This window comes from Symphalangus syndactylus, chromosome 10, assembly GCF_028878055.3.
Source record: "Symphalangus syndactylus isolate Jambi chromosome 10, NHGRI_mSymSyn1-v2.1_pri, whole genome shotgun sequence".
NCBI classification, from domain to species: Eukaryota; Metazoa; Chordata; class Mammalia; order Primates; family Hylobatidae; genus Symphalangus; species Symphalangus syndactylus.
This window is the reverse complement of record NC_072432.2, coordinates 108,870,063-108,885,121: the sequence shown is the minus strand read 5'-3', so window position 1 is coordinate 108,885,121 and position 15,059 is coordinate 108,870,063. Positions and strand designations below refer to the sequence as shown.

At 42.3% G+C, this 15,059-nt stretch overlaps 1 protein-coding gene across 5 annotated transcripts in view; it reads right to left on the bottom strand.

Annotated features, from left to right (window-relative positions):
* The window catches only part of BTD (biotinidase), a 47,640-nt gene that overhangs the window by 13,374 nt on the left and 19,207 nt on the right, over positions 1-15,059 (bottom strand). Inside the window, exon 1 of one of the 5 annotated variants that reach the window (XM_055295498.2) lies at positions 1,247-1,267. The exons of the other annotated variants lie outside the window; for them this stretch is intronic. Coding sequence (XP_055151473.1) covers positions 1,247-1,263 — 17 coding nt within the window. The 5' untranslated portion in view covers positions 1,264-1,267. Of the gene's footprint in view, positions 1-1,246; positions 1,268-15,059 lie in introns of those variants that run through there. 5 annotated transcript variants of the gene reach the window in all.

The window sequence follows — 15,059 nt, the reverse complement described above, 5'->3', positions numbered from 1 at the left end:
AGGCATCACCCAGAAGCCTTCCAGCAGCTACCAGGTGCTGGCCCGTGAGGTTATGCACAGGACGACTGGGGTGCGGGGCCTTCCTGGGAACAAGGGGCCCTGGAAGTCATGGGGTTCTTGGAAATACAGCAGCTGACCCATCTTTAGAGCTCGTCAGGACCTGGACCATAAAGAAAATGGTAACTAGAGGTGTGACAAGGTGGCAATGTACTTGCTTTCATTGAAGGGCATCTGACATAGGAGAGTAAACTGCAGGAAGGGTCCAGTGTGAATGCACAGTTGAGGCAACCATGTGCATGCCCTCTGAGATGAGGGCCTTGGCTCGTGGGGTGCACTGAACCCCACTTCCAGGGAACAGCAGAACCAGGAGGGTGCTGGCTTCAGATAGCCATGCAATTCCCAACTGTGGGCCAGCCCCAGGGGTAGGCGTCAGGGGTCCAACAGTGGACAAGACAGACCCTTCCTCATGGGGCTCGTGCTCTGGATAACTGTGTCAGATGGTGATTAAGTACAAAGGAGAAACGAGGCAGTGAAGGTGGTAAGGTGAGGTGAGGGGGACAATTTTAAGCAGTGCGGTCAAGGAAGGCCTCAATGAGAGGGTGATGTTTGAGCAGAGGCCTGAAGGGGGTTCAGGAGGAAGTCACGTGGGTCTGCGAGGTGAGAGCATGGCAGGCAGAGAGCCTGAGGCAGGAGCACGGTAGGTGCAAGAAACAGCAAGGACAGCAAGGGGCTGGAGCCAAGGGGACAAGGAGAAAGTGGCAGCAAAAGGAATCCCAAAGAGAGAAATGACAGGGACCTGCCCAGTGGTCTCCTAACATCCCCCTGCATTTGTCCTCATCCTCTTCCATTCTGGACTCATAAAAGCAGCCAATGAGATCCAGAGAAAGCCTGAGTCTACCAAGGTGCACCTCTGAAACTCTTCCAGTGACTCCCCAGTTCATGCAGCATAGAAGTCAAAATCCTTACAATAAGCCAATAGGAAGCATCTGGGAGACAGGAAACACTTGGCAGGTGGGGAGAGATGCAGAGTGGCATCTTGAAGTAAGCATCGTGATCTCAGATGGCCCTACAGAAGCTCTGCTTCTGATTTCATAAGGAAAACATTCCCCCAACACCAGTCCTGATCAGGAAGGTTCTTTCCATCTAATAGGAAAAATCAGTCTCAATTACATGGAAATCTATTTCATGTAAATTTGGTAACATGTCAATCACTAGATATTTTTACACACAAGGGATTTTTCCCCACCTTGCTAAATGATTCATCTTAATAATTAGCTGTGTTTCCTTCCTAGCCATACTATTACAATAGTGTCTTCTGCAATAAAATGAGAGGGATTATTATTAAGGCATTCTTAATGATTTCAGAGGCAGATATATACATTAAAAAATCTTTAAAAGATACATAAAACATCTTTGTAATAAAAGATCTTGTCATTCTTGTCAGGGAGAAAAGCAATCCTATGATTGGCAAAGGAGGCAGGAAAAGTTGGCAGAGGAAATGTCACATCCTGTGGAACAAAGCCTGAGGGACCTGCTAAGTCATTAGGAATCGGCATAGTATACATTTCTATGTGTAGTGACTGAATGCCAAGAAAAACATTGGGAAGTTCCAGCAGTCTTTAAATTATTCTCATGAATTTCGTGACTTCATTGTGTAAATTCTTTTACATAAACAGGATAAATAATGTCTATCTCCACCTAATTTATACGATCTGAATTTAAAGAAATCACAAAAATGATCTTTTATTTCCCAGAAAGTCTTCTCTTGCCTCTTGTTATCTGATCGTCACATCTGAGTGGGCTGGTCATGAGCTTGTCCGTGACTGGCCCCTGGAACAAGAAGCTCCACAATGGTTCTCGCGCATGCAGTTTTGTTTAAACCCACCCACTACCAAGATGTTTGATGTCTCATTCGGAAAGCTCAAGTGTAAACACTTGTGAGTGGCAGCTGATGATTTAGGCCTGAACTCACCAGCAACTGTGAGTAAGTTATCAACCTAATATGTCCTCTGAGTTGAGGTGGTAAATTGTAATTTCACTTTCAAAAAAATTCCAGCTATTATTTTCAAAAAAGAGAATGATATATAGAAGTGTAACTGTGCACTGTGCCTTTGATTAGCCAGTTTCTGCTCCATTGGCTGGAATAATTTATCCTAGGAAGCTAAATGTGCAATCAAAGGATCTTGACATTTCAACTGACAGGTTATTTCTTTCTTTTCCTCAAATGAGAAATTGCCTTCACAATTTAAGTCAAATAAAACTTCTTCCTGAAATGCCCAGGTATTTAATGTAAGAAGGCTTTTTTGCATGTGGAATTTGAGTAACAGTCTGTCTTTCACTTTCTATAGACAGAAGGAACCCCGGCTGAGACTGATTCTCAGACAGTTGCTACTGCCACTCCGTGGACAAACCGAGTATCATTGACCCAAGTGGCTACGCATGTGACCTTAGGTATCGCAATAGCAGAGCCATTCTTAAGCAGTAAATGGATGGCTTTTTCTCCCCTTTCCTTCATTTCTAATACTTCATCTATCCCTTTTACAGTTAAACAAGACCCAGAGAGCATCTGATTTTCAAGATTTGAGTTTCATGAAAGCTGTTTTTTATTCACCACACTCCCACGATGGCATCTTTTTGAATTTGTTGCAATTTCATACAATATGACTGGATGTAAAAAGTGATGCTGCCCATTCCCCCTGTGACACACAGTGTCTGCGTGGGGAAATCTGTTTGAATTAAGGGATCTACAATCAATGCCACATTGCATTTTACATGCAATATAAACTGTTTGAATATCCATTATTATTTTTTTTATCTTCCTGCCACACAAAGCAGAGAAAGCAGATGGTAAAAATTCCATTTTCATGGTGAGGGAAAACTCCAGGACTGGTTAGTAATGATAATGAGACTGGGAGCCAGGTCTTCTGGCTTCTGGTACAGCCTGCCTAGTGCATGTTGAAGAACCAGGGCAATTTAGTGGTCAAGCTTTAACGACCACTGCAGAGGTGAAATCTTGCCTGTACTAAAAATACAAAAAGTTTGCCGGGCATGGTGGTACTTGTCTGTAATCCCAGCTACTCCAGGAGGCTGAGGCAGGAGAATCACCTGAACCCGGGCAGCGGAGGTTGCAGTGAGCCCAAATCGCACCATTGCACTCCAGCCTGGGCGACAGAGTGAGATTCCGTCTCAAAACAAAACAAAACAACCACTGCGGAGTCTTCGAAACGCTGCAGGGGAAATAAGCAGAAATTTCAAGGTAGCTCTCCCAAGGGAGATTCTGGGTGATCAGCCAGAGCAGAGGGTCTCAAATGTAAGCATGCCATCAGAGTCACCTGAGGGCTTGAACACACAGATCTCTGGAGCCCATGCCTGGAAGTTTTGACTGAGTAGGTATGGAATAGGGTCTGAGAATCTGCATTTTATGGCAAATTCCAAGGTGATGCTGATGCTCCTGGTCTGAGTCACATTTGGAGAACCAATTGAGTAGAAGATAAAGGAATGTATATCCTATACTCTGACTCCTATTGTTCCCTTATGTCAAAGAAAGTTATGAGTCAGAAACATCATCTTCATTTCTCAGGTGCCTCCCCAATAGGGCTGATGGAATTTGGGCAGATTTCAAAGTGTTTCTATCACATTTAGTGAAAATAAGCAGCAAAGAAAGCATTAAACACTCAAACTAGAGGGAAAAGTCTCCCCTAAACAATTTGATGCAGGTCAGTTAAAGGACTCAGTGCTTGTCTTAGCTATGGCAAGAATACCATTGAAGAACCAGGTTGTTACTGGTTTTTGCTTAAATAAAGTTCCTGATTTAAAAAAAGGTGGGGGGCAATATGGTAGACTAGATAATCTGAAAAATGTTTCAACCATATCCTGCAAAAATGGAACAGATTATTTTTAAATGCATATTTGAGTTTGAAGGAAAGTTAAAGGAAATCCTGGGTGGTCGAAAATGAACCGTGAAAAAGTCTTAAACTTTTGATTGGAGACCTTGACCAGGCAGCAAGGAAAATACACACACATAAGGCTTTTCCACCATCAGTCAGTCCTGGGACACATGAATGGTGGGGGCACTTCTAGCTACTCTGTTCTTCTGGAATGCTTATGGCTTCCAAAAACCATCATGAAATTCTCTGAAATGAGTTTCAATGAGTGTCAGCAATGTATTGCTTTTAAAAGCCTTTGGGAAATTTCTTCCCCATTTCCTTCTTGGACTACCTTAAAGAACCACCTTCTAGATAATGTGGACCTGAGGGCTTGACATCCAGAGGAAAAAGAACCAGTGCATGGAAAATGTGATGTCCTAGAACCATATGTCAAAATTTTCAGGGAAGATGTACTCAGAAATGTAGGCAATGTAATGGCTTTGTGATTATTAAATGTATGATGGACACAATGTTGCTGATTGTATACTGCACACAACATCTCTAGATGTATGGTGGATGCAACATAACCGTATGATGGATACAACCTCTCTAAGCCTGTGGTGGATACAGAATCTCTAAGCCTGTGGTGGATGCAACCTCTGTAAGCGTGTGGTGGATACAATGTCACTACATCAAGTCCCATTACCCTTGTGCTCATCTCTGCCAGTACTCAGGAGTGAAAAATGCAGATGGAGATGCTCAGGATGCAAAGAGTGGAGAACAATGTTGTGGGTAATAGGGCCAAGGAACCCTGTTCCCCAAATCAAAAGAATAACCCTTGGGGCTGGGCGTGGTGGCTCACGCCTGTAATCCCAGAACTTTGGGAGGCCAAGGTGGGTAGATCACCTGAGGTCAGGAGTTCAAGACAAGCCTAGCCAACATGGTGAAACCCCAACTCTACTAAAAGTACAAAAAATTAGCCAGGCGTGGTGGCAGGCACTGTAATCCCAGCTACTTGGGAGGCTGAAGCAAGAGAATAGCTTGAACCTGGGAGGTGGAGATTGCAGTGAGCCAAGATCATGCCATTGCACTCCAGCCTGGGCAATAAGAGCAAAACTCCATCTCAAAAAACAAAACAAAACAAAAGAATAACCCTTAATAGGATAGGCTAGAAATACTGACGCTGGATGATAGTAGAAATTATGAAAGAAACAATTTAAAAAGCTAAAGTAAACCACCGTGCTGGAAATAACACACCAAAGGCCACCTTCTCTCATGCAGAGGCCAAGAGGTATATATTTAGGAATGGCATAGTCAAAATTACCAAGAGAGGCCAGGCACGGTAGCTCATGCCTGTAATCCCAACACTTTGGGAGGGTGAGGCAGGAGGATCGCTTGAGCCCAGGAGTTTGAAACTAGCCTGGGCAACATGGAGAAACACTATCTCTACCAAAAAAAATTTTTTTTTAATTAGCTGGGCATGGTGGCATGCACTTGTAGTCCTAGCTACTCGGAAGGATGAGATGGGAGCATCACTTGAGCCTGGGAGGCAGGGGCTGCAGTGAGCTGTGATTGCAGGACCCTGTCTTAAGAGGAACAGCAAAAAGCAGGCAAATGGGTCCTGGTGCCATAGCTTCTGAGAACCTGTGGATGTGCTCTTGATCCATGCGTGGTGGGAAGCATGGTGAGCCGGCATGCTGTGGCTGCTCAGGGGTGTTTGGCTGGAGGGCAGAGCTCAATCAAGAATGATGGTAACCTTTCCAGATCTGTTCACCAACTTGGGTGTCTTCTTCACCCATGGCATGGCAGATGTGTAGAGAAATGATTAGTATCTCTATCTTTGCCTCACTTCCTGGAGGCATTGGACATTTTAGTTTTCTTCTGCTTTGGTCAAATGAGTAACAATTTGCATGCCTTTTTTCCTCTGACAGACGGTTCCAAGTCAGCCATAGCTGCATTCTGGTTCTAACACAAGTGCCATTGCCCTGTGCCATCTAGACTCTTAGTAGAATAGACATATGACTAGCTCCCCTATGCCCTATAGCTTCTTTTTCTTTTCTATTTTTTTTTTTTGAGACACGGTCTTGCTCTGTTGCCCAGGCTGGAGTACAGTGGCATGATCATAGCTCACAGCAGCCTCAAACTCCTAGGCTCAAGTGATCCCTCCCCAACAGCCTCTCAAGTAGCTGGGACTACAGGTGCATGCTACCATGTGTGACTAATTTTTAAATTTTTTGTAGAGATGGGGTCTTGCTATGTGACTCAGGCTAGTCTCGAACTCCAGGCCTCAAGCAATCCTCTCACCTAAAGTGCTGGGATTACAGCTGTGAGCCACCATGCCTGGCCTCCGTCCTACAGCTTTACCTGGCATGAGTGTCCGAGTCCTCCAGAGCTGGGGCTCCCTGAGGGTGTTGGGAGTACAGGGTTGGGTACCGGAGGTTTCAGTGTCTTCCATGGTAGTTGTAGGTGCAACACTCCTCAGTGTTAGAGGCAAAGCAGAGGATCTTCTAGCTCCTTTTGTGAAGAAGTTACTCTTAAAGTAGAAGGAGACTGCTACCCATAGCCAGGATTTCACCCAAATCTATTCTGACCAAAAGCCCACATGCTTTTTAATGCAACCACACTCAAAATAGTGGTGGTGGTGGGAGAGGTTGATTGAATATGATACTGGGATGGCTGAATAACAACAGGAATAATAGCATCTTAGGCCATACACAAAAATAAACTCAAAATCAGAAGTTGAATATCAAATGTTAGGAAATCTAGCATAAATTAGAATTAGGTATCAGATACTTGAAATAACTTTCTAAAATTTGGAACAGTCAAAATAAAAGAAGAAACAGATTGACAAATTAAAATGTACATGCAAAATATAAACATCAAGACAACACTTATAAACAGGCAATGAACAAGAACAGATTTTAACAAGAAAATAAATCATAAACAAACACTTTGGAAGGCTTTGAACTTATATACAAAATAAAAAATTAAAACTGGGTCAGGCGCGGTGGCTCACGCCTGTAATCCCAGCACTTTGGGATGCTGAGGCGGGCGGATCACGAGGTCAGGAGATCGAGACCATCCTGGCTAACACGGTGAAACCACATCTCTACTAAAAATACAAAAAATTAGCCGGGCGAGGTGGCGGGCGCCTGTAGTCCCAGCTACTCGGGAGGCTGAGGCAGGAGAATGGCGTGAACCCCGGAGGGCGGAGCCTGCAGTGAGCCGAGATCGCGCCACTGCACTCCAGCCTGGGTGGCAGAGCAAGACTCTGTCTCAAAAAAAAAAAAAAAAAAAAAAAAAAAAAAAATATATATATATATATATATATATATATATAAACTGGTACTACTCAAAATATTAATTTTGGAAAAAAATCAACGGACAAACTAGTATAGTGATAAAGAATAGCAATGTCTTCCTAGTATAAACAAGTTTGAAAACTCGTATTATGAGTCACAAACAGTGTATTTCTGGGATTTTATCTTAGGAAGTCATTCAAAAAAAGATATTTGCTGAAGTAATGGCATACCATGGAGGTAAAGAATACGGGCTTTTGATTTTCTGCACATCTGAGTTGAAATCCTGCTCTGATGCTTACTTGTTTCATAATCTTGTTATATTTAACATAACTAAACTTAAATTCCTTCCCTGTAAGTTGAAATAAAAACATCTGATGTGGCTGGGTATGGTGGCTCACATCTGTAATCCTAGCACTTTGGGAGGCCAAGGTGGGAGGATTGCTTGAGGCTAGGAGTTCAAGACCAGACTGGAAAACATAGTGAGACCCTTTCTACAAAAATTTAAAAAATATTAGCAGAACATGGTGGCACACACCTGTAGTCCCAGCTACTTGGGAGGTTCAGGTAGGAGGATCACCTGAGTCCAGGAATTCAAGACTGCAGTTAGCCATAACTGCACGACCGCACTCCAGCCTCGGCAACATGGTGAGACCCCCATCTCTACCAAAAAAAAGTTAAAATCCGACATAAAATGCCTCATGTTTAATAAGTTGAGGCTAGCTGAAACTGAGGAATGAATCCCAATAGATGACAGCTAGAAACAAACAATATCCAATAGGAAGAAAATTAGGAAAATGAATGAATATCAGTCAGGTGGAATACTAAACAAAAATTTAAAAGATAATTGTGAAGATTCTGAAAATAAAATATGCTTAAGGTGTGCTAAACAAACAATGAAAAATTTTATATATTTACTGTGATAATAGCTAAGTTAAAAATGTATGCATGTAAACAAAGATTGAAAATGAATGTGAACAAATGAAAACATGAAGGTTATTTTATGAGGATTTAAAATATCTTCTTCAATGTTACACTGTTTTTCTAATAAATGAAAACCATAAGGAAAAATAAATAAATAAATAAATGGCTGACTTCAGGTTTTCAGTCCAGCCTGTAAGGAGCTTGGAAGTCGCCACTCCATCCTAACAAGTGGAACACTAAACAAGCTGAAAACCAACAACTCTTCCTAGATATATCAGGGAATTGATGTCACAGGGCAAACTGCTGTCCCCAGTATTAGAGAAACACACAAGCACATTCAGTCACAACTTACCATAGCACAAACCCACAAGCAGAACCTCCACGGGAACCAATACTGGGGTAGGAAAACCTAAAATGTTAACTGATGAATTGCTGGAGGCTCAGTGTGGATGAGTCAGAGGGGGCCAAAACTCCAGAGGGGGCCAAGCACAATGACTCACACCTGTAATCCCAGCACTTTGGGAGGCCGAGGCAGGCAGATCACGAGGTCAAGAGATCAAGACCATCCTGGCCAACATGGTGAAACCCTGTCTCTACTAAAAATACAAAAATTATCTGGGTGTGGTGGCGGGCGCCTGTAGTCCCAGCTACTCAGGAGGCCAAGACAGGAGAATTGCTTGAACCCGGGAGGTGGAGATTGCAGTAAGCCGAGATCACACCACTGCACTCCAGCCTGGCATGACAGCGAGACTCCATCTCAAAACAAACAGAAAAAACAAAACAAAACAAACAAACAAACAAACAAACAGAAAAACAACTCCAGAGGGGCCCAGTCTTAGATGGAGGCACCCACACTTTTGTAAGTTTTACCTCTAGGAGCTCTACCAGTTTCTCACAATGAAGACTGGAGAAAAAAATCCTCCCATGCTTCTGCCAGAGGAAGAGGGAAAGGAAACAAAGCATTCTGGTCTTTAGCAGGCCTCTCCTCGAGAGAAACTATTTTTACCTATTAGGGTTTTATCAAAGCTTAACTGACCTGGGGGAAGGGAAATACCCAACTCTAGCCCCATTCTGTCCCACCTGAGTGGGGCTGGGGGCTGAGAAGCACTTGTAAAGTTCACAGTCCATAAACACAGGCTCCCTAAAGATGGAGGCCTAATTATAAGACAATAGAACACATTCCCTCCCACCACATTTCAGTTAAATGCCTTTTTACTGCAGTTCCTTTACTTAGTACATCGAGTCCAACTTCCAACAAAAAATTACAAGGTATACTAAAAGGTAAAAAATTGAGTTTGAAAACAGAGCAGGCATCAGAACCAGAGTCAGTCCAGGTGCTGTGGCTCATGTCTGTAATCCCAGCACTTAGGGAGGCCAAGGAGCTTAAGGCCAGAAGTTCAAGACCAGCCTGGCCAACATGGTGAAACCCTGTCTTTACTAAAAATACAAAAATTGGCCAGGCATGGTGGCATATGCCTATAGTCCCAGATACTTGGGAGGCTGAGGCATGAGAAATGCTGGAACCCAGGAGGCAGAGGTTGCAGTGAGCTGTTATCACACCACTGCACTCCAGCCTGGGTGACAGAGGGAGACTCTGTCTCAAAAAAACCTCCCAGAAGAATCAGAGTCAGATATGGCAGGGATGTTGTAATTATCAGACTAGCAATTTAAAATAAATATGATGAATATGCCAAAGGCTCTACTGAAATAAAAACAACAGACAACATGCAAGAACAGATGGGTAATCTAAGCAGGGAGATGGAAATTCTAAGAAAGAATCAAAAAAGAAATGCTTGAGATTAAAAAACACTAACAGAAATGAAGAATCACTTTAATGGATTCATTAGTAGATTGGACATGGCTGAGGAAGGAATCCCTGAGCTTGAGAATATGACAACAGAAACGCCCAAAACTGAAAAGCAAAGAGAAAAAAGACTGAAAAAAAGAAAAAAATCAACAAACAGTAGAACTACAAAAGTTATAAATATGTATAATGGGAATACCAGAAGGAGAAAGAATAGAAGCAATATCTGAGGCAAAATGACTGAGAATTTCCCCAGATTAATATCAGACACTAAACCACAGACCCAGGAAGCTCAGAGAACACCAATCAGGTTAACTGCCAAAAATGAAAATAAAAAATTAAAAAATCTACATGTAGGCAAATCATATTTAAATTGCAGAAAAGCAAAGATAAAGAAAAAAATCCTGAAAGAAGCCAGAGGGAAAAAACATCTTATCTATAGAGGAACAAAGATAAGAAAGATATCTGACTTCTCAGAAATCATGTAAACAATAAGACAGTGCTGTGAAATATTTAAAGTGTTGAGAGAAAAAAAGTACCAGCCTAGCATTGTGCATCTGTATTAGTCCATTCTCACACTGCTATAAAGAACTACCTGAAGCTGGATAATTTATGAAGAAAAGAGATTTAATTGACTCACAGTTCCACAGGCTGTACAAGAAGCATGGCTGGGAGGCCTCAGGAAACTTAGAATCATGGCAGAAGGGCAAAGGGGAAGCAAGCACATCTTCACGTGGTGGCAGAAGACGGAGAGAGCTAAGTGGGAAGTGCTACACCTTTTAAACAACCAGATCTCATGAGGACTCTATCATGACACAACACTAGAGGGATGGTGCTAAACTGTTAGAAACCATCCACATGATCTAATCACCTCCCACCAGACCAAACAATTCAACATGAGATTTGGGTGGGAACACAGAGCCAAACCATATAAACATCCTACAAAATTAACCTTCAAAAGCAGAGAAATAAGATACTTTCAGACAAAATCATGTGACAAAATCACATAAAATGTTCAATTAAAACACCAAAACTCAGAAAAAGAGTGGAAGACAAAAACAGGAACAACGAACAAAGGCAGCAAGTAGAAAAAAGTAACAAATATGGTAGATAATAATCCAACTAAATCAATAATCACTTTAAAAGTCAATAGTATAAATATATCAATTCAAAACAAGAGATTGTTACAGTAGATAAAAAACATGACTCAACTATATGTTGTCTACAAGAAACCCACTTTATAAAGACACATGTAGATTGTGTAGTAAATGGATGGATATACCATCCTAACAGTAACTGATATGGTTTGGCTGTGTCCCCATCCAAATCTCACCTTGAATTGTAGTAATCCCCACATATCAAAGGTGGAGCCAGGTGGAGATAACTGAATCATGGGGGTGGTTTCCCACATACTGTTCTCATGGTAGTGAATAAGTCTCATGAAATCTGATGGTTTTATAAATGGAAGCTCCTCTGCACAAACTCTCTTGCCTGCTACCATGTAAGACATGCCTTTGCTCCTCATTTGCCTTCTGCCATGATTGTGAAGCCTCCCCAGCCATGTGGAACTGTGAGTCCATTAAACCTCTTTCCTTTATAAATTACCCAGTCTCAGGTATGTCTTTATTAACAGCATGAAAACAGACTAACATAGTCATCAAGAGAAAGTAGGAATAGCTATATAAATTTCAGACAGAGCTGACTTTAGACCAAGGAAATTTATCAGGATTAAAAAGTGGGTCACAAAATGATAAAGGGGTCAATTCAACAAGAAATAAAAATCCTTCATGTGCATGTGCCAACAACAGAGCATCAAAATCCATGAGGCAAAAATGGACAGAACTGCAAAGAGAAACAGATGTATCCACTATTATAACTGTAAACTTCCAACACCCCTCTATCAGTAATGGATAAAATCCAGAATGCAAAAAATCAGTAAGGACATAGTTGAATTCAGTAGCACCATCAATCAACTGTATACAAGGGACATCTATAGACTACTTCATCTAATAACAGCAAAGTACAGATTCTTCTCAAGCTCACATAGAACATTTACCATGACAAAACACACTGTGAGCCATAAAACACACCTTAACAGATTTAAAAGAGTAGAAATAATACAATGTCTGCTCTCAGACCACGGTAGAATTAAACTAAAAATCAATAACATAAATTTAGCAAGAAATACCCAAAATACTTGGAAATAAAACTGCACAGTTTTAAATAACAAATGGATCAGAAAAGAAATCTCAAGAGAAATGTACAAAAGAATTAAGATATAAGATCAGTAGTCTAAAGTTTTACTTCAAGAAACTAGAAAAAGAAGAGCAACTTAATTTCAAAGTAAGAAGAATGAAAGAAATAATAAACACTAGAGTAGAAATCAATGAAATGTAAAGCAGGAGATCAATAGAGAAAAATGAAACTAAATTCTGGTTCTTTGAAAAGATCAAGAAAAATCAATAAGCCTCTAGCCAGGCTAAGAAAAAAAAATAGAGAAGACACATATTACTGACATGAGCAATGAAAGAGGGCACATAACTACAGATCCCATGGACACCGAAAGAATAATAAAGGAATATTAGAAACAACTTTATGCCCCAAAATTTGATAACCTAGATGTCAATTTAAGAAACTGATGTCCGGGCACGGTGACTCACACCTGTAATCCCAGCACTTTGGGAGGCTGAGGTGGGTGGATTACCTGAGGTCAGGAGTTTGAGACCAGCCTGTCCAACATGGTGAAACCCCATCTCTACTAAAAATACAAAAATTAGACAGGCGTGGTGGTGGGCACCTGTAATTCCAGCTACTCAGGAGGCTGAGGCAGGAGAATTGCTTGAACCAGGGAGGCAGAGGTTGCAGTGAGCCGAGATTGCACCATTGCACTCCAGCCAGGGCAACAAGAGCGAAACTCCATCTCAAAGGAAAAAAAAAAAAAAAATGATAACCAATTCCTTAAAAGACAGAATTTGCTAAAACTCACACAAGAAAAACAGACAATCTGAAGAGGCCTATATGTATTAGATAAATTGAATCAATAATTCATAATCTTTTAAAACAGAGATCACCAAGTCCAGGTGGGTTCACTGGTGAATTCTACCAAACATTCAGAAATAAATTATACCAATTCTCTACTATCTCTTCCAGAAGACAGAAACAGAGGGAATACTTCTTTTTTTTTTTTTTTTTTTTTGAGATGGAGTCTCGCTGTCACCCAGGCTGGAGTGCAGTGGCGTGATCTTGGCTCACTGCAGGCTCCGCCCCCCAGGGTTCACGCCATTCTCCTGCCTCGGCCTCCCGAGTAGCTGGGACTACAGGCGCCCGCCACCTCGCCCGGCTAACTTTTTGTATTTTTAGTAGAGACGGGGTTTCACTGTGTTAGCCAGGATGGTCTTGATTTCCTGACCTCGTGATCCACCCGCCTTGGCCTCCCAAAGTGCTGGGATTATAGGCGTGAGCCACCGCGCCCGGCCGGGAATACTTCTTAACTCATTCCATGAGGGCAGCATTACCCCAATACTGAAACAGACAAAGATATTACAAGAAAAGAAAACTACTGTGAGGATTAATTTTAGGTGTCAACTTGAATGGATTAAGGAACACTGTAGAAACCTGGTAAAACGTTACTTTCGGATGTGCTTGTGATCAGCATGAGGAGATGAGTGTGTGAGTCTAAGTGGACTAGGTAAAGATGAGCCACCCTCACAATGTGGGCAGGCACCATCTAATAAGCCAAGAGACAAGAGAGAACGAAAACAGAAAAAGCAAGTGTGTTGATTTATCTTCAGGAGCTGGGATATACCCTTCCTCTCCTGCCCTTGCATGTTAGAACTCCCTGGCCTGTGGACTCCAGGACTTGCACCAGCAGCCCCCTGGGTTCTCAGGCCTTTGGCCTTGGACTGAGTTATGGCATTGACATTCCAGGCTCTCCAGCTTGCAGATGGCCTGTTATTGGACTTTTCAGCCTCCATAATTGTGTGAGCCAATTCCTCTAATAAATCTCTTTTGTATATCTCTCTCTATATACCCTATTGGCACTGTCTCCCTGTTATGGGAAGTCAGGGACCCTGAACAGAGGGACCAGCTGGAGCTGCAGCAGAGGAACATAAACTGTGAAGATTTCATCTTTTTTTGAGATGGAGTCTTGCTCTGTCACCCAGGCTGGAGTGCAGTGGTGCAATCTCGGCTCACTGCAGGCTCTGCCCCCCGGGGTTCACGCCATTCTCCTGCCTCAGCCTCCCGTGTAGCTGGGACTGCAGGCGCCCACCACCTCACCCGGCTAATTTTTTGTATTTTTAGTAGAGACGGGGTTCCACCGTGTTAGCCAGGATGGTCTCGATCTCCAGACCTCGTGATACACCCGCCTCCGCCTCCCAAAGTGCTGGGATTACAGGCGTGAGCCACCGCGCCCAGCCAAGATTTTGTCTTAATATGGACATTTATCAGTTCTCAAGTAACACTTTTATAATTTCTTATGCCTGTCTTTAATCTCTTAATCCTGTTATCTTCGTAAGCTGAAGATGTACGTCACCTCAGGACCACTGTGATACTTGTGCTAACTGTACAAATTGATTGTAAAACGTGTGGTTGAAAAATATGAAATCAGTGCACCTTGAAAAAGAACAGAATAATAGCGATTTTTATGAAACAAGGGAAGGCAACCATAAAGTCTGACTGCCTGTGGGGTCGGGCTAAAAGAGCCATATTTTTCTTCTTGCAGAGAGCCTATAAATGAACATGCAAGTAGGAAACATATTGCTAAATTCTTTTCCTAGCAAGGAATATTAATATTAATACCCTGGGAAAGGAATGCGTTTCTGGGGAGAGGTCTATAAACAGCCGTTCTGGGAATATCTGTCTTGTGCGGTTAAGATAAGGACTGAGATAAGCCCTGGTCTCCTGCAGAACCCTCAAGGCTTACTAGGGTTGGGAAAACTCAGCCCTGGTAAATCTGTGGTCAGACTGGTTCTCTGCTCTTGAACCTTGTTTTCTGTTGTTTAAGATGTTTATCAAGACAATACGTGCACCGCTGAACATAGACCATTATCAGTGGTTCTGCTTTTGCCCTTTGCCCTGTGATCTTTGTTGGACCCTTATCAGTGGTTCTGCTTTTGCCCTTTGCCCTCAGAAGCATGTGATCTTTGTTAGACCCTTATCAGTGGT